Here is a 21715-nt window from a genome sequence, read left to right as displayed (position 1 = left end):
CACACCTATATGAGCTTGACTGCTGGTCACAGTCTATGAGATTTGGGTGATCTCTAGTAAACTCATGAATAGGCCAGGAGTGTGACTAATATGCTCCACCCGAGGGGTCACCTTCGGCAGCCTAGTACTAGTAAGACTTGTGGTGAAGCTCCTTTACGCCAAACTGACAATTCAAGGCATAGTCCATTGTTCAGTTGTGAAGGGGTGTTGCTACTTGTTCTAGGTGAAGCTCAACCTTAACAGGTCTTCACTGAAATGTTGGTATATTAAAACAGTGATTGGAACGAGGGAACACGATGTGCCCTTGAGATCTGGTGGGGGATTGTTGAAATTTGGAGGTGGGCCTTAGGCCCATTAGAGAATTTCAGAAAATCTACAAGGGCCCATGTAGGTGGTGGCATGGCAAGGTGGTGGGAGTTTAGTCCCACCCCGCTAGTGGAGGAGAGTTTGGACCCCTTTATAAGGGTCTCTCTTCCACATGCTATTGGAGAGTGAGAAGAGAAGGTGCCCTCGCGCACTCCTCCTCCGCCGCCCGCCTCGCCACGCCACGCCTCGTCACGACGCGCCGCGGGTTGCGGGAATGAGCCGAGCCGAGCTCATACCTACGCGCTTATTTTTGCCGGTCAGGAACGGAGAATAGTAACGGACAAGGAAACGATCCGAGACGTCGGATCGTGATCGTTACCGACTCGGACTCTCCACCCAGCCGCCTTTATAAGCACGCGATCGCCTACCCTAGCCGTCACGAAATCAGATCACATCTGCCTCACGCGTTCGTTCCTTGAACTGCTGCTGCCGCCGGCGACTCCGTCCCGTTTACCGCGTACACGGTCGACGGGAGAGCAGGCCTCCGAAACCTCGCCTCTCCGATTCCTGTACGGGAGAGGGGCGATTAGGTTTTTGGGGAGCGATCACGCGACTGCTCGCCTCCGTCCGTCTGCTTCGTCTACGTCCGCGTCGCCCTCGTCATCGCCATGTCTTCACCAAGCGAAGCTGATCGTCTCCGCGAGGAAGCCGAGAAGAAGACGGCAGAGGATACTGCCTCCGCCGCCGCTGCTGCTGCTACGGCCAACTGGCCGATTGGAGGGTATGACTCGTTTATCCTCTTGCTCGTATTTATTCTAGCAGTACTACTTGTTTGCATAGGTGTATCCACTATATGCGTAGTATGTGCTAGGTTAGCTCAAGATCAGTATGTCATTAGTCTAGTCAATGCCATGCTAGTTATTATTTTGTGGATTAATCTACTCGGAAAATTGTCTATTTACTCAACACTTCATATCTCTTGAATACAAATAAAATCAGAGCTCAAATACAGGCACTCTCATCCTGCATTTCTTGTCACAGAAAAAAAAATTATAACAACACTTATTTTGGGACGGAGGGACTATATCAAACAGGCATGTAGACAGATTATTTGTTCAATAATCACAAAGATAATCATAACATACAGTACAGGGTTACAGATGCATGATGTCTGAACATCTCCTTAGGAAATCAACATATTTTGTCCAGGCCGTCAATGCAGTCCATAGGTGTTAAATAATAGTATGTCACAGTATACTAACTGATAAATGCAAACTGAATGAATCATATCAACAAATGGAGAGATTGAAAGAACAGCTGGAGTATATGATACTGCAAATATATCTTCACTTTACCATCGCATACCTAAGAGTACCGATATTTTTTGCATTGCAAGTTCAGATCGGGTTGCCACCATTGGCTAATGCCATGGGCATATTTGAAGTCCGGTGAAGGGCTCACGTTTACAATCAAGTCTGCAGATGGAAGAAGGTGCAGTGGTTCTGATTCCCACCCTAATGCCTTGTAAAACAGGTCTCCGATTGAATTTTGGGTCGCAAGCTTCTCAATAAATCCAGCACCAAGATCCTCCATGTTTTGACGATGCTGGAAGTACCCAATGTACTCCGAACATACATGGTCTCCTGGATTAACAAACAGATATGGCGTCCATGATGACAAAATGTTGAATGATTCTTCAGCAACAGACCTCTGATTGTTCCCCTCGGTTTTTGATTTCATTGCAATTGTTAGTCCCGCGGTAATAACACTTCTTGCAACGCGGAAACCATGCTTTACCCTCTCATCCCTGATTCCCTCTATCGGAGCAGCGACAAAAGGTGGATTGAAGAGAAAACTATCCAAAAGAGCGCCCTTCTTAACCATGTTCCTTCCAGTAAGGATAGCCGTACCTGCACCCAGTGAATGACCAGCTAGCCAAATCGGGGATCCAGGGAAAACTGAGGCTACATTTTGAACAGCTTGCATCGCAATTGTAAATCTTGAGGTCTTATGGAGACCATTTTGAACAAGCTGGAGGTCAAGGGAAAGATCTCTAGAAATGGTTTCCTTCTCAGTTATGGTGCCTCTGAAGGCAATGACAAATCTAGGGGCACCCTTGGCAGAAGCTTCTTTACTTGAAGGAGGGTTGAATTCAAATATTACACCGAATATAGACAAGTCAACATCATCGACAAGCTTGCGGATCATCTCAAAATGGAAGAACTCCCACCAAGGAGGTGCTGCGGCGTCAATAGATTGACGATTTAGTTGCCGGTCTCTCTCCAAAACATACACAGCCTGAACTAAACAGGCAGCCACAGATCTCCTATTATTCTCGCAATTCCTTTTGGGGGTCCATAGAAAAGAGAGAAAGTTACTACCTTATGAGAACAGGACATAAAGTGCAAGCTGAGAACAGGACAACATAGGGGGGCATTTCTTTTGGGGTGTATGGCTGGCTTCTTGAATAAGCGCGCTCGGGGGCAGGGGGCAGCCAGCCATAAGCCCCAAAAGAACTGCCCCATAGTCATGTACTCCCTCCATTCCATATTAGTTGTCGCTAATTCAGTACAACGTTGTCGCTAATCAGTGACAAATTGTAGTAAATCAGTAATCAGAGACAACTAATATGGAAAAGAGGGAGTACGAGAACTCTATCAAAATGCTTCTACCCAACAAGACATCCTTCCTGAAAGGGTAGCTTACTTTATGCCATCCAAACGTAAATGCTTTCGTTTTTTTTATAACCTAACAATAAAATAAGTATGGAAATCCTTCCTTACTTTTCCAGTACTATTCGTATTGCTCAATTCTACTTCCATTTGGTTACAGTAGGCTTCCCTGTCTTGTAATCCTTTTATGGGTCAAGGTACATGATTTTATTGGTAGATAACCCATCCATCGCTAGATGTACGGCTTGGAGATTTGCTAAGCAGCCAATGGAGGCCAACAGTTAGGTACTCCCTCCGTTCCTAAATATAAGTCTTTTAAGAGATATCACTAAATGACTACATACGGAGCAACATGAGTTAATCTATATTATAAAGTATGTCTATATACATCCGTATGTAGTCCTTTAATGGAACCTCTAAAAAGACTTATATTTAGGAACGGAGGGAGTACTATTTTTTGGGTCTCACCAACCCCCAGCGGTGTAATAATATCTATGGCCCCTTACTTGATAGTAGTGGCAAGGGTTGGCATCGAGTTAGGTTGGGAAGATGGTAGAGGCACCCAGCGATTACACTGGGTGGCGGTTTGCTAGACGGAGGTGGAGGTTGAGAAGGTATGCAGATGTGAACGCAGAAGAAAACAGTGGGACAACAAGATTGCGTCGATGTGGAATAAGGTGTGTGTTGGTGCAGTGGTTAGTTATTGCAAATCATGTTCTCATGTAGCGCACCCTACAGTTAAGCCATCCATAGAGATGAAATGCAACTGAGGTAACAAAACATAACTAGTCTGTTCTAGCACTCTACATTAAGCTAAACTTGAACATACTTTTTTTAAGCTAAACTGAACTTAATTTTCAGTGCTTTTGGCATTTTTTTCTTCTCTCCTCCAAGGAGGCAACATTATTGAATTAAACAATAATTACTTGTATTCAGCAAATTCACATGTTAGCACACATCCAGATATGGAATGTTTTAGTGGAACCTAATTCAACAACTACTGCCCTGACAAACAAAACTGCTTATTCCTGAAGCATGCGTTGTGATGAATGTGTAGAGTCGTATTTGTTTTGACCGATAAACGTCAGTGCACAACTGCATATAGTAACATAAGAACCGATAATGAGGATTGCAACTGATGTTGATTGAAGGGGCAATCTCGAGGTTATAAGTATGCTGTCTACCAAGACCATGTTAAATGGTTTTCAATAAAAATGAAAGATATTCATTAGAGAAAAATAGCCTACATAAATGATGGATAATCCAAAGCCAATACTGATGAAGCTTCAGCCCAGTTCGAGTTAGCCCATAACCAGTGCGGAGTTTGCTGGAGATTGATTGTGTAGGATAGCAAATATTAATAAGCAACTAATGCCTGGCCCATTACAGCCATAGTTATGTCCTGGTGTGGATGCCATGTTAAGAACCAGCTGGTGACTTGGGCTCATTAGTGCCTCATATCATAAAATTAATTACTTAAAACCCTATGTTCTTCACTGAAATATAAGAGGTGAATATAGGTCTTGCAAAATTCTTCAATATCTTTTGCATAGTCAAATTTAGTATTAGCTGGAATAGAATGAAGAACATAATTACATAGAGATCTAAGGTGAAAATATACATGAGAAGGAAAGGAGTTTACATCACACATTCCGTTTTCTGAAATATGCTCAACGTGTACTAACTTGCACTCCTTTCTATGTTCTCAGAGGAATCATTGGCAAGAAAATAAACACCATAAACTTGAATACATCACATCTTGTGATCTACCAATTATGACTGATGACTATGATAAGTTCTGTAAACATCACTGGTTTGGTGGGATTAATTACCCGAGCAAATGCTACATTTATGTAATCAGGAAAAAAAAACATGAGATATACAACTATTGGAATCAAATTAAGCACACAAAGTGACAGAACCTTATAAATAAAAGTACACAGGTCTTTGCACCTGGACTTGTATCGGCATTAAACATAGCAAACATATTGGATTCAAATGTAAGTTCTATGCAAGTGCAATCTATCAAACACTCGCAAAACACTGTAGAAAATGTTATGTAACATACCAATTGACAGGATTAAGATATGTCGGCCCTGAGATACCAAAGATGTCTCTCTCCACAGCCATCAGGCTATACAAAGCTTTTTTTTTGCGACGTCAGGCTATACAAAGCTGCTCTTCAGTTGATTGGATTTGGTAGTGAAGAAAAACATAGCACTGAAATAAGTAGAAAAGTTCAGCACATAAAAGTACAAATCTTCAAATTGTTGAATTCTTCAGGCAAAACATATACAGATGAAACATCAGGGGGGCGTTGCGATCAAATACTAAAGAAAGGGGCAACTCTAGTCCTTAGTGTACCAAGTCTAAAACTTCTCAGTTCAGCAGAAAGGTTAAACAAACGAACATCAGTGTTCGTTCAAACTATGGATAGCAACTGACAGCTGTGACATAAGGTAACTAGCGTTCGAGCATTTCAGCCTTTTAGGGCCAATCGGGCAAGAAAAGGTATCAAAGTAGAGGAAGTTGGGAACAAATAAGGTTTTTATAGAAGGTTCAAGGGCGGTCATCAGATAGATGTAGCAGTACACAACAATGTCATTCTCAGAGAGACCCATGCAACGAAGTAAAATAAAAGGTTCAGAAGAAAAAGGTCGATTATTAACAAAATCATGAAAAAAAATTGATTGAATAAAAATCGAACAAGGTATCAACTCCATACTTTAGCAGGTCCGTGTTCTAAGTTGACAATGATGCTAGCAGCTTCAGCTTGATTGGCATGAAACTAGGGCAGTTGTGGATCAAAATCTGAATCAACCCACCTTGTAATTTTCTGACATTTTCCAATATTGAGGGGTAATTAACAATCTGTGACTCCGCCCATTGCCATGTTAGACACAAGCATTGCTGACTTTGTAGTATATATTATCCTTGATTATTTGCCACATTAATTATTCATAGTTTAATTGTTTCATATAAATCAGTTCATGTTCCAACGTGCAAAAGGCAATCTTGCCTGTTAGATTGTTTGCGTAGTTGAAGATGGTGACTGCATGATCGAACAGTGCAGCTTATATGGTTACCAAAGCATCTTTCGTGGATCTAACCTACATCGGCTGGTTGCCTGGTTGTTGTCGCAGAAAACTTCGCCAACTGGTGAGAGTAGGCCGTTGAAGCCAGCATGTGTTGCGCAAGTGGATCTGGAAGCACCGCAATGTTACCATCGTCGACAAAGTGCAGCCCAACGTCGCCGGTTTGCTTGACATGATCATGGCCAAGGCTTAGTCATGGGCAAAGGCAGACGCGCTGGGACTATACATGCTATTTCCAGTGATGTGTAGAACTTAGGCGTGTCGCGTTGTAAATTATGGTGTTGGCCGGTCTCGAGCTTGTACATGTCAGCAACCTGGGCCTCCCTGGGCTCTCAGCCACTACTAAGCCCACGAAGGAGACGTGGACTACATATACAAAGGGAGACGGCTGGGCAATTTGGCTTGGATCAGAACGGCGGCTTCGGCCGAGGCGTGTGTGTGGTTGTGCTCTCGTCTCCCCCTCCTTGTACTGTTCATCTTCCTCCTCTGCTTTTCTCCTTGGATTCCATTGATTAGCTTCCAGTTCCTCCATAGATGAGTTGTAATCTCTGAATTCAGTCTATTGAGTGAGATTGAGTAGTGAGATCCTCACAATTGGCATCAGAGCCGTTCGATTCCCCTCCAAAAATTCACCCAAAAATTCCCCAATCAATTCCATGGAGGATTCCCAGCAAACCAGTTCCGCTTCTCGACGGCGCGCGAAGCTCCTGGCCACCCTCTCGCCGGAGGGTCGGGCGACTTATGATGTTCTCCGGGCCCAGCTAGCTCGCGATGTGGATCGGAGTTTCACCGAGTCCAAGGCCAGGCTAGAGACGGTGTTCGGTGACCTCCACACCAAGTTGGACAGGACTATCCGTGACCTCCGCCAGAAGGTGCGTAGCGATGACGGCCGTAGGTGCGCCCTTGCTGCGGCGGCCTCTGTTTCATCTGCGACGAGTTCTACAACGTCTCTGCATCGCACCACCTCAAAGGACGCAACCTTTGTGCTCACGGCTGTTAGAGCTATAATATAAGTCATGTACCCTTTTGTATTTATCCCAATATATAAGGGGTTTCCTGCATATAGTCCACCACCTATACATGTATATATACTGGCCTATGGCCTCATGGGAATACAAGTTGCTTTCCTAACATGGTATCAGAGCATTAGGTTATTTTTTTCGCACGCGCAACTCGTGCTAATCCAATCCCACGCCGCCGCCGTTTTCTCTCGGCCGACGGTGTTCTCCTGCGTGACCGACCCTCTCCTCTGGTCGGCTCGCTGCGGTTTTCCCCCACCACCGCATCCGCTCGTCCTCCCAGCCGATTCCAGTGCATCGAGTCTGCCCAGATCGAGCTGCGGTTTGCTCCGTCACCCTGCCGTCTTCAGCTCGCGATTCAGCTGCGGTTCGTCCTGCCGTCTTCAGCTCGTGATCCAGGTCTGCAGCTCGCAATCTCATCCCGCACTCCCACTCCAACTGCCCGATCTCCACGACGCGCCGGATCTCCAGGTTCCTGTTGGGATCCCGATCGGATCTCGTTGCCTCCAGCCTCCACCAGCGTTACACATCAACAACGGCTGGTTCTCACGAGTTGTTGATCCCGCTGCTTCCGGATCGAATCCACCAGCCGTTGGTGGGATCCCGCTGCTTCCACCACCTCCCGCTGGATCTCGCCGCCTCCAGCCTCCCGTCCCGATCCCACCTGCTGCTGCTTGGATCGTGATCCTAAAAAAAATGTCGTCCTCATCATCATCAGGCTACATTGTTGTTCCTCGTTGTCCGGTGATCTTCGATGGTACTAACTACACCGAGTTCAGTGGCTTCATGCGCATTCACATGCGCGGGCATCCGTCTCTGGGGAGTTCTCCCTGGTGAGGTCTGTTGTCCGCCACGTCCGGTCCCTCCTGTGGCTCCCACTCCTCCGACTCCACCGGTTCTTCCCGCGGATGCTCCTCGGGCTACAAAGGATGCGGCTAAGGTTGCTGATGAGGCTGCTATTCGTGCTTATGATGAGAAGGTTTTGACTTATGAGGAGGCTCTTCAGGTGTATCATGGTGCTCTATCTGTTTACACCCAGTGGCTTGATGATGATGCCCGTGCTGCAGCTGTTCTCACTGCCAGTGTTCTGCCTCAGTTTGCCTCTGAGTTTCTGGGCCTTCCTACTGTGTTTGAGATTTGGACTCGCCTTCGTCAGCGCTATGAGGCCTCTGGTGATGCCTTATACCTCTCTATGGTCCGTCAGGAGCATGCTCTTCAGCAGGGTGACTCTACTGTTGATGACTTCTATGCACAGAGTTCTGCTATCTGGCGCCAGCTTGATTCTCTCCGCAGTGTTGGTTGTCGTACTTGCCCCTGTTGCCAGGCTGTCCAGGCCGACTTGGAGTTTCATCGCGTCTACGAGTTCCTGTCTCGGCTCCGTAAGGAGTTTGAGCCCCGACGTGCTCAGTTGTTTGCTCGTGGCCGTATTTCTCTCGGGGGGCGCTTTCTGAGATTCGTGCTGAGGAGACTCGCTTACGTGGTGCTAGGTTCCCTCGGTGCTCGTTGCTCGGACTTTTTCTCCGCCACCTGCTGCACCGACCCCTTCTCGCTCGAGTGATCCGCCGCTCTTGCCCACTCATTCTGGAGGCTCAGGTCGCCCCCGTCCACATTGTGACTACTGCAACAATGATGGTCATATTGAGTCCCACTGCTACACGAAGAAGAAACACTTGCGCAAGGCACGCTCATCATCTACAGCGACTTCGTCATCTACCTCGACAGCTTCAGCCATCGCTTTGACTGAGCAGGATATTCTGAGACTTAAGCGTCTGCTCGCTGCTTCAGGTTCTTCCTCGACGGGTACTGCTGGTTCTGTGACTGAGGCTTCCCGCACTGAGCAACCACCCTCTACACAGTCAGGTACATCCCATGGGTTCTGGACTCTGGAGCTTCCTTTCATATGACTTCTAATTCTTCCACTCTATCCTCTCTTCGATCGCTTGATTCTCCTGTTCATGTCCTCACCGCTGATGGTACTCCACTTCCTGTCGTTAGTAGAGGCACTCTTACCACTCCTTATTCTGTTCCTGATGTTGCTCATGTTCCTCGACTTACCATGAATCTGTTTTCCGCTGGTCAACTTGCTGATTCTGGTTGTCGTGTCATCCTTGACCTTGACTCTTGTTTTGTCCAGGACCGTCGCACGCACACTCTGGTTGGGGCTGGTCCTCGCCGCCGTGATTCTGAGGGTCTTTGGGAGTTGGACTGGCTTCATGTTCCTTCCGCTGCCCACTCTATCGCCAGTTCTTCCGCTTTGGTAGCCGCGCTTTGGTCGCCTCGGCTATTGGTTCCTTCCAGCAGTGGCATCATCGACTTGGTCATCTGTGTGGTTCCCGTTTGTCGTCGTTAGTTCGTCGAGGTCTTCTGGGGTCTGTCTCAGGAGATGCCTCTTTAGAGTGTCAGGGTTGTCGTCTTGGCAAGCAGATTCAGTTACCATATCCACATAGTGAGTCAGTGTCTAAGCGTCCTTTTGATTTAGTCCATTCCGATGTATGGGGTCCGGCTCCCTTCGCTTCGAAAGGGGGTCATAATTACTATATTATTTTCATAGATGACTTCTCTCGTTACACATGGCTTTATTTCATGACTTCTCGTAGTGAGGTGTTGTCCATTTATAAGCGTTTTGCTGCCATGGTTCATACTCAGTTCTCTTCTCCCATTCGTGTGTTTCGTGCTGACTCCGCTGGCGAGTATATCTCTAAGATGTTGCGTGGTGTTCTTGCAGAGCAAGGGACTCTCTCTCAATTCTCTTGCCCTGGTGCTCACGCTCAGAATGGCGTGGTTGAGCGCAAGCATCGTCATCTTCTTGAGACGGCTCGTGCATTGATGATTGTTGCCTCTCTCCCGCCTCACTTTTGGGCTGAGGCCGTCTCCACCTCCACCTATCTCATCAATCTCCAGCCTTTCGCTGCTCTACAGGGTGGTGTTCCTTTCGAGCGTCTTTTTGATCGTTCTCCCGATTATTCGATGCTTCGCTTGTTTGGTTGTGTTTGCTATGTTTTTCTTGCCCCCCGCGAACGCACCAAACTGACCGCTCAGTCTGTTGAGTGTGTCTTCTTAGGCTATAGTGATGAGCATAAGGGCTATCGTTGTTGGGATCCTACCGGTCGTCGGATGCGTATCTCTCGGGATGTGACTTTCAATGAGTCTCGTCCCTTCTACCCACGCCCATCTTCCTCGACCTTTTCAGTGGAAGATATCTCTTTCCTCATTTTTCCTGACACACCTATCACACCCGTCGAGCCTTTGCCTATTCGTTCCACTCCCTCTGCTTCTCCACCTCCACTCGATTTGTCGCCACCATCTTCCAGGGTCTCCTCGCCTAGCATGACACCGGATTCTACACCTTCATCTCCGGTGACTTCTTCGTCGCCACTCCCCGATTCTACCTTGGCGATTCCTCCTTCCATTGTTCCATCTTTTCCTCAGTGTTACACTCGTCGTTCACGTTCTGTGGATGCCTCTGTGGATGTGTCGTCATCCTCGTCTCAGCCTACTTATGGCTTGTGTTCTCGTCCTCGTCCGCCTGTTTATCGCTTTGGATTTTCCACCGCTGGTGTTGCTGTTCTTGAGCCGACTACTTATCATCAGGCTGTTGTTCATCCTGAATGGCAGTTTGCGATGGCAGAGGAGATTGCTGCTCTTGAGCGCACTGGTACGTGGGATCTTGTTTCCCTTCCTCCCGAAGTCCGTCCCATCACTTGTAAGTGGGTCTACAAGGTTAAGACTCGCTCTGATGGTTCTCTTGAGCGTCACAAAGCTCGTCTTGTGGCTCGTGGTTTTCAGCAGGAGCATGGTCGTGATTATGACGAGACTTTTGCTCCTGTGGCTCATATGACCACTGTTCGTACACTTCTTGCCGTGGCATCTACACGCCACTGGTCTATCTCTCAGCTTGATGTTAAGAATGCTTTTCTTAATGGTGAGCTGCGTGAGGTGTATATGCAGCCACCACCTGGCTATTCTGTTCCTGATGGCATGGTATGTCGTCTTCGTCGCTCTCTCTATGGCCTTAAGCAAGCCCCTCGCGCATGGTTTGAGCGTTTTGCCTCTGTGGTGACTGCCGCTGGTTTTTCACCCAGTGTTCATGATCCAGCATTGTTCATTCACCTTTCTCCTCGTGGTCGGACTCTTCTTCTTCTCTATGTTGATGACATGGTCATCACTGGGTTGACCCCGAGTATATTGCCTTTGTTAAGGCCCGTCTTAGTGAGCAGTTCCTTATGTCTGATCTTGGACCTCTTCGCTACTTTCTTGGGATTGAAGTCTCTTCTACCTCTGATGGCTTTTTTATATCCCAGGAAAAGTATATCCAGGATCTTCTTGCTCGTGCTGCTCTTACTGATGAGCGCATTGTTGAGACTCCTATGGAGCTCAATGTTCACCTCTCTGCTACTGATGGTGATCCCCTGCCTGACCCGACGCGTTATCGTCATCTTGTTGGCAGTCTTGTTTATCTAGCTGTCACTCGTCCGGATATCTCTTATCCGGTTCATATTCTGAGTCAGTTCGTCTCTGCTCCCACATCGGTTCACTATAGTCATCTCCTCCGTGTTCTCCGATATCTTCGGGGCACGATCTCTCACCGTCTATTCTTTCCTCGCTCCAGTTCTTTACAGCTTCAGGCCTATTCGGATGCTACGTGGGCTAGTGATCCTTCGGATCGCCGTTCACTTTCTGCTTACTGTGTTTTTCTTGGTGGTTCTCTCATTGCCTGGAAGACGAAGAAACAGATTGCAGTTTCCCGTTCGAGTGCAGAGGCTGAGTTGCGAGTGATGGCTTTTTTGACGGCAGAGGTGACTTGGTTACGGTGGTTACTTCAGGATTTTGATGTTTCTGTCACTACACCGACTTTACTCTTATCTGACAGTACAGGTGCTATTAGCATTGCGCGCGATCCTGTGAAGCATGAGCTCACCAAGCGTATTGGTGTTGATGCTTTTTATGTGCGCGTTGTTGTGCAGGATCAGGTCATTGCTCTTCAGTATGTGCCTTCCGAGTTACAGTTGGCGGATTTCCTGAAAGGCCCAGACTAGAGCACAACATGGCTTTTATCTCTCCAAACTCAGTGTTGTTCATCCACCATGAGTTTGAGGGGGGGTGTTAGAGTTATAATATAAGTCATGTACCCTTTTGTATTTATCCCAATATATAAGGGGTTTCCTGCATATAGTCCACCACCTGTACATGTATATATACTGGCCTATGGCCTCATGGGAATACAAGTTGCTTTCCTAACAGCGGCGACACCCAGGCGTGCCCTTGCAGCAGCGTCGTCGCCTTTATCAACGACAAGGTCGGCCGCGTTTCCGACTGTCCCGCATGGCACCGTCTCCACCATTCGATCGACCGCGACACCTCCACGCATCATTGCCGACCCGGCCCCGATCTTCGGGCTGGACGACTTGCTCGATTCCACCGTGACAACTTCCTCAGCAGCAATTTTTTCACCATCAGCGACCAACGCCAGTTGGGTCGCGACCTCCGTGAGTCACGATGGCCACACGTGTCCCCACATTGGTGTAGTTGGTCTCTACATCCACCCCGGTGCTCAACATTGCCCCTGCTGTAGTCGACATCATCAACGACGCCATTGCCATCAGCCACGCCATGAAGATGCCCACCATCTGCTCGGTGAATTGCCAGGGTTTCGACACCAGCAACACGGGCGTTCTAGAGGTGTCAGTGACTCTAAAGGGCATGTCCCATACTGCTCCAACACCTACTGGGAGGACGACCACCCAATTACTACATGTCCTCAAGCAAGTCACAAAGTTGCCTGCTACATGCTCGACCAATTGCTTGAGCAACTATTTGAACACTTCATGCCCTGGGTCCTCGACCACACAAGAGACTGCAACAAAACTGCTGCCAACAACAACATCAGTGTTCAATTCAGAGCTCATGGTACAAGTTCCAGTGTCACCATCGACCTTCTCCACCGTCTCCATGTATGAGAACACCCTCGACACTGACGATGCTAACGACATGGAGGCCATGCCCCTGACCACTTCAGCACCAACAGAGTGCCGGACCTCCCAGTCACTCCGGTTATTTGTTGACCGTGGACTTCACACGCTGCTGCCTACGAAGTGCTTGACTATCGGTACCTACTCGCTCATGTTCTTACTCCCTCCTGTTGCATTGGACACCAATGATACAACAACAACTGAGCGACAGTATATCTACGAGGATAGTAGAAGTTTTGTTCAGAAGGTGACTGAAATTGCTGCCACATTTGTTTGTTTTCCGCAATCGCCATGGGATGAGAAGCAAATATGGCCGCCCCCTTTCTCTCTGAATGTGTTGGCATTTAATCTGCAAGTGTATGAGCAGCAGAATAAGTGCAGATTACTAGACATGAGTGGATATCCCCGTTTGAGCAGAACAACAATAGCAAGGATATAATTCATGTTGAAGCAACAATTGACGCTGACCCACAATTGTCGCTGATAGCTCATATCCAGAGAAAATTGCTATAACTCCTGAGCTTACTGTTCTTGAGAAGGTCCTAATGCACGAACTACTCGCCTTAGTGTCACTGCTGGTGCTTGATGGCCTGCCATTGCAAACGCCATGGCCATTATTCTTGCACCTCAATAACAGAGTTTGTGCGACAATAATTCTATTGCCTAAGTTGCGTCCATTTCCTTAGTTTGGTAAGTTTGATGATTCTTATGCATATGAAACCTTCACTGAATTCTGCATTCCTTGGGCCTATATGTGGAAGTTGTTACAAGGTTTTCCTGCTGGACCATGTCTCTGTTGTGAGATCCTGAAAGTTGATAAGATACGACAGTGTTTTATTTCCCTGACCGAGTTGCAGACCTGGCATTATTGGGAGCTATCTTTGCTGCTTAGTGATAATGACCAATTGTATTCTCCGTTTGTGCAATGGGAAATTGCCTGGGACATTGTCTTGCACCAGAGAGTGTTTGGTTCCAGTCTTGTTATACTGAACATGATTCTTCATATGGTTCCGAGAGTTTATAGTGGACCATTGCATGGTGTCCGAGTTTTCATATACAACCATGGTTGCCGACTCAATGCTTGCAGGAAGGAGCAATGACAGTTTCAGCAATTGATGGCATGACATTTAAATTTCCCTTATCATCATTTACTTGGAGTTCTGATGGTTGGTTGCATGGAAAAAGAACCCGACCGTTCATTGTCATTGATACTTCTATTAGAGATCCATCATTGTCTGGCAAAGTTATCATATTACAAAAAATTTCGTGTGTTGGATACTTGGGATCACCATGGGACCCTGGACAGCAATCACAGATCTCCTTCTGTCAACTTGTTGGACCGATGCAACTGAAGAATGGAGTTCTTCCCGCTGTGAAATTGCAGGGTTCATTAATGGAGTTACTGAAATCACCATTGTGGCTGTACGAGTCCTCCTGTTCAGAAACTACTAATTCTGAAGTTGATCAGCTTGCTGTTGAGTACACGTGCTATACAAGCTTCAGGACTACATGGGCATGTTCCCTTCTCGACAACATGAAGCGCAACAAATGTCAGAAATTGGCACATGCACTCATTCTAGCATTCTTTCTGATCCTTGTTATTGGTGCTGAACTACAAAGCCAGCCTACCACACATCAGTACGTGGAACTCCCCAAGGATAGCAAACGAGACAAAAGCCTCTATGAGCCCCCTTCTTGGCCTACACAGAAAGTGGAAATGGCATGGGATCCTAAAAATTGGAAACTACTCGGCCTTCCAAATGGAAATTACAAACATGTAAAAGCTAAAGGAGGGCAAACTTTTGTGGCCCCGGCATACTGTTGTGGCCATTCCTTCGGCGGTTCGGCCACACGTTTTACCTCAGCGCCTTTTCTAGGGACTCCAACAGCCACAACGATGACCATATCGATTTTGCTGAAGGTAAAGCAAATAACCTGGGATCCCGGCAAGTTGTCATGGTTTCGGCTTGAGGGCAAGCCGAATTTTATGAAGAGAGGATTGTCAGCAAACTGGGCCTCCCTGGGCTCTCATCCACTACTAAGCCCATGAAGGAGACGTGAACTACATATACAGAGGCAGAGGGAGACGGCTGCAGGCAATTTGGCTTGGATCAGAACGGCACCTTCGGCCGAGGCCTGTGTGTGGTTGTGCTCTCGCCTCCCCCTCTTGTACTTTTCATCTTCCTCCTCTGCTTTTCTCCTTGGATTCCATTGATTAGCTTCCAGTTCCTCCATAGATGAGTTGTAATCTCTTAATACAGTCTATTGAGTAGTGAGGTCTGTTAAGCACGCATGACACGGCAGCATGGCTTGTACGCCAAGGAGTCTATCACGGCGGTTGTTATAGGATCTAATTTAGCCTTTCATATCTTTTGGTTGTAACTAGATTATCTCTATCTCTACTTGTCTTGATCTCCAAGATGTAACTTAAACCATGTATGCGCTATCCAGGGTTCTGCGCCCCTGCCTATAACATGCAACGCGTCCCCTCACAACGAGGTAAGACGTTTCCGCCAATGCACATGGTATCAGAGCCCTCCTACTTCCCATCTAGCCATCCTCGATTCCAATCATGCCAAAGCCATGTCTTCCTCCTCCGGCGCCTCTCACCCTAGCCTCAGTGGGCAGGTCATTGAGAAACTCTCCCACACGAACTACGTGCTATGGTGCACACAGATCACGCCACAGTTGCATGGCGCCGGTGTCTTCGGCTATGTTGACGGCACCACGCCGGAGCCGGCCAAGCTTCTCGCCGTCAAGGGCAAAGACGGCAAAGAGAGCTTCGAGCCCAATCCTCTCCACCCCATCTGGGTCCGGGAGGATCAGCAGGTGCTTGGCTACCTGCTAAGCAACCTCTCCAAGGAGGTGCTTGTCACGGTGACCATGATCACCACGGCACAGGGACTCTGGACGACGCTGGCGAGCATGTACTCGTCGCAATCGCTGAGCCGCGTCAACAACATCAGTACCTCGCTCATCAATGCGCAGAAGGGTACCCAGTCCGTCGCCGCCTACTTCGCCTCCATGTGGGGCCTTGCTGACGAGCTGGTTGCGGCAGGCAAACCCATCCAGGATGACGAACTCATCTCGTACATCCTTCACGGGCTGGACCTGGATTATCAACACATGGTCTCGGCCCTCGACGCCCGGGTCAGCCCCGCCTCCCTCGATGAGATCTTCTCCATGCTCAGCAACTTCGACCAACGCATGGCGTAGTTCCACGGCGCGAACGGTAGCAACTTCAAGTCTTCTGCAAACGCCGCCTCTCGTGGTCGCCGTGGCAGTTCTCGCTCTCGTGGAGCTGCCCGTGGCAGGGAGGTCCAACGGTGGTGGCGGTGGACGCTCCGGCAATAAGGGTCGTCGCGGTGGTGCCTCTGGCAGATCGTGCCTCGACACGCTGCGCTGTCAAATCTGCGGTAAGCCGGGCCATACAGCAAAAGATTGTTGGTACCACTACGATGAAGATGAGGACGACTCCCAAGATGATGACAAGGTCGCTGCGGCGGCCGACGACTCCTACGGCATCGACACCAACTGGTATGTCGATAGCGGGGCCACTAATCACATCACCAACGAACTCGAGAAGGTGGCCATGAAGGAAAGGTACCATGGAAAAGATCTAATCCACACGGCCGGTGGAGAAGGTATGCGGATAACTCACATTTGTCATTCAATTTTTAGTACCCCTCGTCGTAAAATTCATCTCAAGAAAAATTTGCATGTTCCTAGTGCCGACAAAAATCTTCTTTCTGTCCATCGTATTGCCATTGATAATCATGTCTTCCTCGAATTTCATCCCTTTTTCTTTTTGATCAAGGATCAGGCAATAAAGAAAATCCTATATCGAGGTAGATGTGTTCGAGGGTTTTATCCGTTGATTCCGACGCATAGAAGATTCAATAAACAAGCCCATGGTGTTGTCAAGCTTTCGTCAACATGGTGGCATGATAGGCTAGGACATAATTCTTTTTCTTTAGTTGAAAGATTGCTTAGGAAAAATAAGCTCCCGTTTGTTGGTGAGCATAATGAAACTATTTGTGATTCTTGTCAAAGAGCTAAGAGTCATCAATTACCATATCATATATCTACTAGTGTTTCTACCAAATCGCTGCAACTTACTTTTTCTGGTGTTTGGGGTCCGGCCCCTAACTCGGTTGGTAGACACACCTACTACGTCAGTTTCATTGATGACTTCGGTAAGTTCACTTGGATCTATCTCCTTAAAAAACGATCCGATGTGTTTCAAGTTTTTATAAACTTTCAAGCTCTTGTTGAACGCAAGTTTGACAGCAAGATCATTGATGTGCAATCTGATTGGGGGGAGAGTATGAGAAATTAAATTCCTTCTTCCAAACCCTTGGCATCTCACATCATGTGTCATGCCCTCATGCACACCAACAAAACGGCACTGCTGAACGCAAGCATCGGCAAATCGTTGAGGTCGGCCTTGCCCTTCTCGCAGACGCCTCCATGCCTCTAAAATTCTGGGATGAAACTTTTCTCACGGCTGTTCATATCATCAATATGCTTCCTAGTCGTGTCATCAACAATGAAACTCCACTAGAAAAACTTCTCCATGAAAAACCAGATTACAAATCTCTTCGTGTTTTCGCATGTGCCTGCTGGCCTAATCTTCGTCCCTACAATCCTCGCAAACTCATGTTTCGCTTGACCCAATGTGTCTTCCTTGGCTACGGTGCCCAACACAAGGGTGTCAAATGCCTAGATGTCTCCTCCGGTCGCGTCTACATATCTCGGGATGTTGTTTTTGACGAAACAAAGTTTCCCTTTGCTGATCTTCATCCTAATGCCGGTGCACTCCTTCGCAAAGAAATTCTTCTTTTACCTTCGCATCTCACCGGTCTCAATCAAGGGGGAAATAATATTGATGATCAATTGTTGATTAATCCCGCTAATACCTTGCATGAGCTTTGTGTTGATGAAACGGGGACTCCCAGCGATAAAACTTCAGAAGAAAACAATGCAATTGCAGAAAACAGCGCCACAGTTGGGCATTATTTCATGTGTCCCAAAACGGGAGACAGATCCTCCTCGGGATCAACGCGCCGCAAGGAAATCGGATCCTCCTTGGGATCTGTTGCCCCAGGTACCGGCGCGCCCGCCTATGAAGGTGCAGATGCACGTGCCGAGGCCTCCGCGGGCGACACGAGTCCGCCTCCTGCCGGCTGCGCGAAGACTTCTGCGTCGCGCCAATCGTCGTCTGCCATCCGGCGTCCTGCGGCTGCTCCAGGCGACGGTCGGTAGCATGGCCAACCAGTCTACTACAAGCGACGGGTGCCCGGCTGCTCCAGCAGCTCCGATCCTGGCACGGAGACCGGTGCAGACCTGTCATCATTAGCGAATGATGAGCTGGTCCAGAGGCCGGGATCCTCTACGGCCGCCACAAACGCCGCCGTCTCGCCCGGTGCCATAGGAGATCGGGTTGATGCTGCTCCTGCCGATGTTGCCGCACAGCCTGGTGGATCCTCTATGGCCACAGGCTTAGCCACACCGTCACCGCGCCGCACACGCTTGCAAAAGGGAGTGGCAAAACCTATAAATTACAAATGTATAACCAAATATGATATGGTTTGTTCTACAGGTGAACCAACTATAGTTGAAGAAGCACTTGGTGATGAAAAGTGGAAGAAAGCTATGCATGATGAATACATGGCACTATAAAAAAACAAAGCATGGCACTTGGTTCCTCCACAGCAAGATAAAAATTTGATTGATTGAGATTGATTGCAAGTGGGTGTTCAGAATTAAAAGAAAGTCTGATGGAACCATTGATTGTTACAAGGCTAGGCTTGTTGCAAAAGGTTTTAAACAAAGATATGGCATAGATTATGAGGACACTTTTAGTCCAGTTGTGAAAGCAGCCACCATTCGCCTTGTTTTGTCCATTGCTGTTTCCAGAGGTTGGAGCCTTAGGCAGTTACATGTACAGTACGCGTTTCTTCATGGTGTTCTGGAAGAGGAAGTGTACATGAAGCAACCTCCTGGGTTTGAAAGTAAAAGTGCTCCATCTTATGTGTGCAAACTTGATAAAGCACTGCATGGGTTGAAGCAGGCTCCAAGAGCATGGTATTCTCGCCTCTCTCATAAAATGCAGGCACTTGGCTTTGTTCCTTCTAAATCTGACACCTCGTTGTTTATTTAAACAAGTCCAACACATGCATATTTGTTCTCATATATGTTAATGACATCATTGTGACAAGCTCATCAAATGAAGCAATCACATGACTCTTGAAGGATTTGAGTGCAGATTTTGCTTTGAAGGATCTTGGAGACTTGCATTTCTTCCTTGGAATTGAGGTGAAGAAACACAAGGGTGGACTTCATCTCTCTCAAGAAAAGTATGCAGCTGATCTAGTAAGAAAGGCTGGTCTAGAAGGATGTATACCCTCACCTACTCCATTATCCAGCTCAGAAAAATTGTCTCTCATGGAAGGGACGCTCTTGAATCAAGAGGATAGCACAAAATACAGAAGTTTAGTGGGAGCATTACAATATCTCACTCTTACTAGACCTGATATTTCTTTTACTGTCAACAAAGTCTGTCAGTTTCTTCATGCACCAAAATGTATAGTCAGATACGTCAAAAACACCTTGAGCATTGGTCTAAATTTCAGTAAGTCACCCTCTACTCTTGTCAGTGCCTTCTCTGACTCTGATTGGACAGGATGCTTGGATGACAGACAGTCAACTGATGGATTTGCTATATTTTTTGGACCTAATTTGATATCATGGTGTGCTAGAAAACAGGCTACTGTCTCAAGGTCAAGTACAGAGGCAGAATACAAAGCATCGGCAAATGCTACAGCAAAGAAATATGGGTTCAGTCCATGTTAAAGGAACTTGGTGTGAAAACTACACGAGCTCCTTGTCTATGGTGTGATAATCTTGGTGCCACCTATCTTTCTGCAAATCCAGTCTTTCATGCTCGAACAAAGCATATAGAAATCGATTTTCACTTTGTCAGAGAAAGAGTTGCTCAGAAGAAGCTTGACATTCGCTTTGTGCATTCCAGAAATCAAATTGCAGATGGATTCACAAAAGCCTTGCTTGTACGAAGCTTTGAAGACTTCAAACATAATCTCAACTTGACCAAGTTGTGATTAAGGGAGGGTGTTAAACACGCATGACACGGCAGCATGGCTTGTACGCCAACGAGTCTATCACGGCGGTTGTTATAGGATATAGTTTAGCCTTTCATATCTTTTGGTTGTAACTAGATTATCTCTATCTCTACTTGCCTTGATCTTCAAGATGTAACTTAAACTATGTATGCGCTATTCAGGGTTCTACGCCCCTGCCTATATCATGCAACGCGTCCCCTCACAATGAGGTAAGACGTTTCCGCCAACGCACAAGATCCTCACAGTACATAACTCAAGCTAGAAAGATAGTTGAAGCAGAGGGAGGAAGGGGGGAGCCCGGTAAGATGTTGGATGGGAAGTGAAGAAGTTAAGAGAAAAACGGAAGGCAGCAGAGTCACCGATTCTGCTGCTCAACGGCAGGGCGGCGCAGTGCTGGAGAAAGGGCTCAACGGCGATGATGCTGTTGCGGTGGAAGGCCGGGGCTCCGGCAACGAGGTGGACAGCTTGTAGCCTGTGCGGTTGAGAGGAAAACTGGCAGCAGCGGCACGAGTCTGGAAGAACAACTTGTAAGCGTTGCAGAGAAAATAACAATGACATTTTCCCCTAAATTGGATCCCCGCCTGAGAAATCAAATCAAAATCCCGCGAACGGGATGAAAAGAAGAGGCAACGGATAGATATTACGCGGGAATGGGGATCCAACGAATCTGGGACAGAGGAAGAAGAGGGTTTACCTTGACGAACAGCGACGAGGACGGGACCGGAGTGGGAGGGGACGAGAGCCGAAACTGAGGGCGGGGGCGCGGACAGATCTCACGGCAACAGGTAACTTGTTCACCCGAAAAAGAAAAAAAAGCAGGTAACTTGTTTAAGAGCGTCTCTCTACCCAAAACTACCTCCTCGAATGATGGGTTGCCCAATTAAAACATGTACATCGGTTCAGTGGCATATGCAGAATGAGGCATGTCACCTATAGACTGTAGTATAAGAGCATGCTTAATAGTATAGCCAACTATCGAATGTTGCTTTTGGCTCCCGAGTTCACTGTTCACTGGAGGTCTTTAAATTCAAACTTCAAATTCAGTGAAAATTTGTATTTTAATATTTTAAAAAATTCTAAAAAAAATACATAGATAAATGAAGGTATAATACACAAGTGTGTAAATTTTCAGAACAAAATACGTTGAAATGAGGGCTGTGCAAAAAAGACAAATCTGAGGCTGTTTAAAAACATGTTACTATTCATCATTTCAGACCATGAATTTGTCTTTTTTGTACAGATCACGTTTTAAAGTATTTTGACCTGAAATTTTACACAGATGTCGGTTACATCGTTACATACATGCATATTTTTTTCAGAATTTTTTGAACCATAAAAATTTGAATTTGAATTTTTCAAAAATAAAGGCCTCCATGGAGCTCGGCCTCCAAAACGCCATTCTCGCCAACTGCTGGCTATAAACAGTCTTATAGCCCATCTTATAGCTAGCTTGTACAATAGTTAGCTATAAAAGAGTACTACTTTTATCATATATGACCCACCTTTTATTCT

At 47.0% G+C, this 21715-nt stretch overlaps 1 protein-coding gene across 2 annotated transcripts; it reads right to left on the bottom strand.

The window, feature by feature from the left end:
- Positions 1–1388: 1388 nt before the first annotated feature.
- LOC123443535 (GDSL esterase/lipase At4g10955-like) lies at positions 1389–21131 on the bottom strand. 2 transcript variants are annotated; one of them, XM_045119947.1, is made up of 4 exons: positions 20898–21009; positions 20563–20715; positions 5047–5198; positions 1389–2650 (listed from the first exon to the last, which is right to left on the bottom strand). In XM_045119947.1, the coding sequence occupies exons 3-4, from the start codon at positions 5106–5108 to the stop codon at positions 1672–1674; spliced, it is 1041 nt and encodes a 346-aa protein (XP_044975882.1). In that variant the 5' UTR covers positions 5109–5198; positions 20563–20715; positions 20898–21009; the 3' UTR covers positions 1389–1671. The 2 variants fall into 2 exon arrangements, with proteins under 2 accessions (XP_044975882.1, XP_044975880.1); XM_045119945.1 differs by lacking the exon at positions 20563–20715 and having other exon boundaries at positions 20898–21131.
- Between the last annotated feature and the right edge of the window lie 584 nt (positions 21132–21715).

Source organism: Hordeum vulgare, chromosome 3H (assembly GCF_904849725.1).
Source record: "Hordeum vulgare subsp. vulgare chromosome 3H, MorexV3_pseudomolecules_assembly, whole genome shotgun sequence".
Lineage (NCBI taxonomy): Eukaryota > Viridiplantae > Streptophyta > Magnoliopsida > Poales > Poaceae > Hordeum > Hordeum vulgare.
The sequence above is the reverse complement of the archived record's forward strand: the minus strand, read 5'-3'. Positions and strand labels throughout refer to the sequence as shown.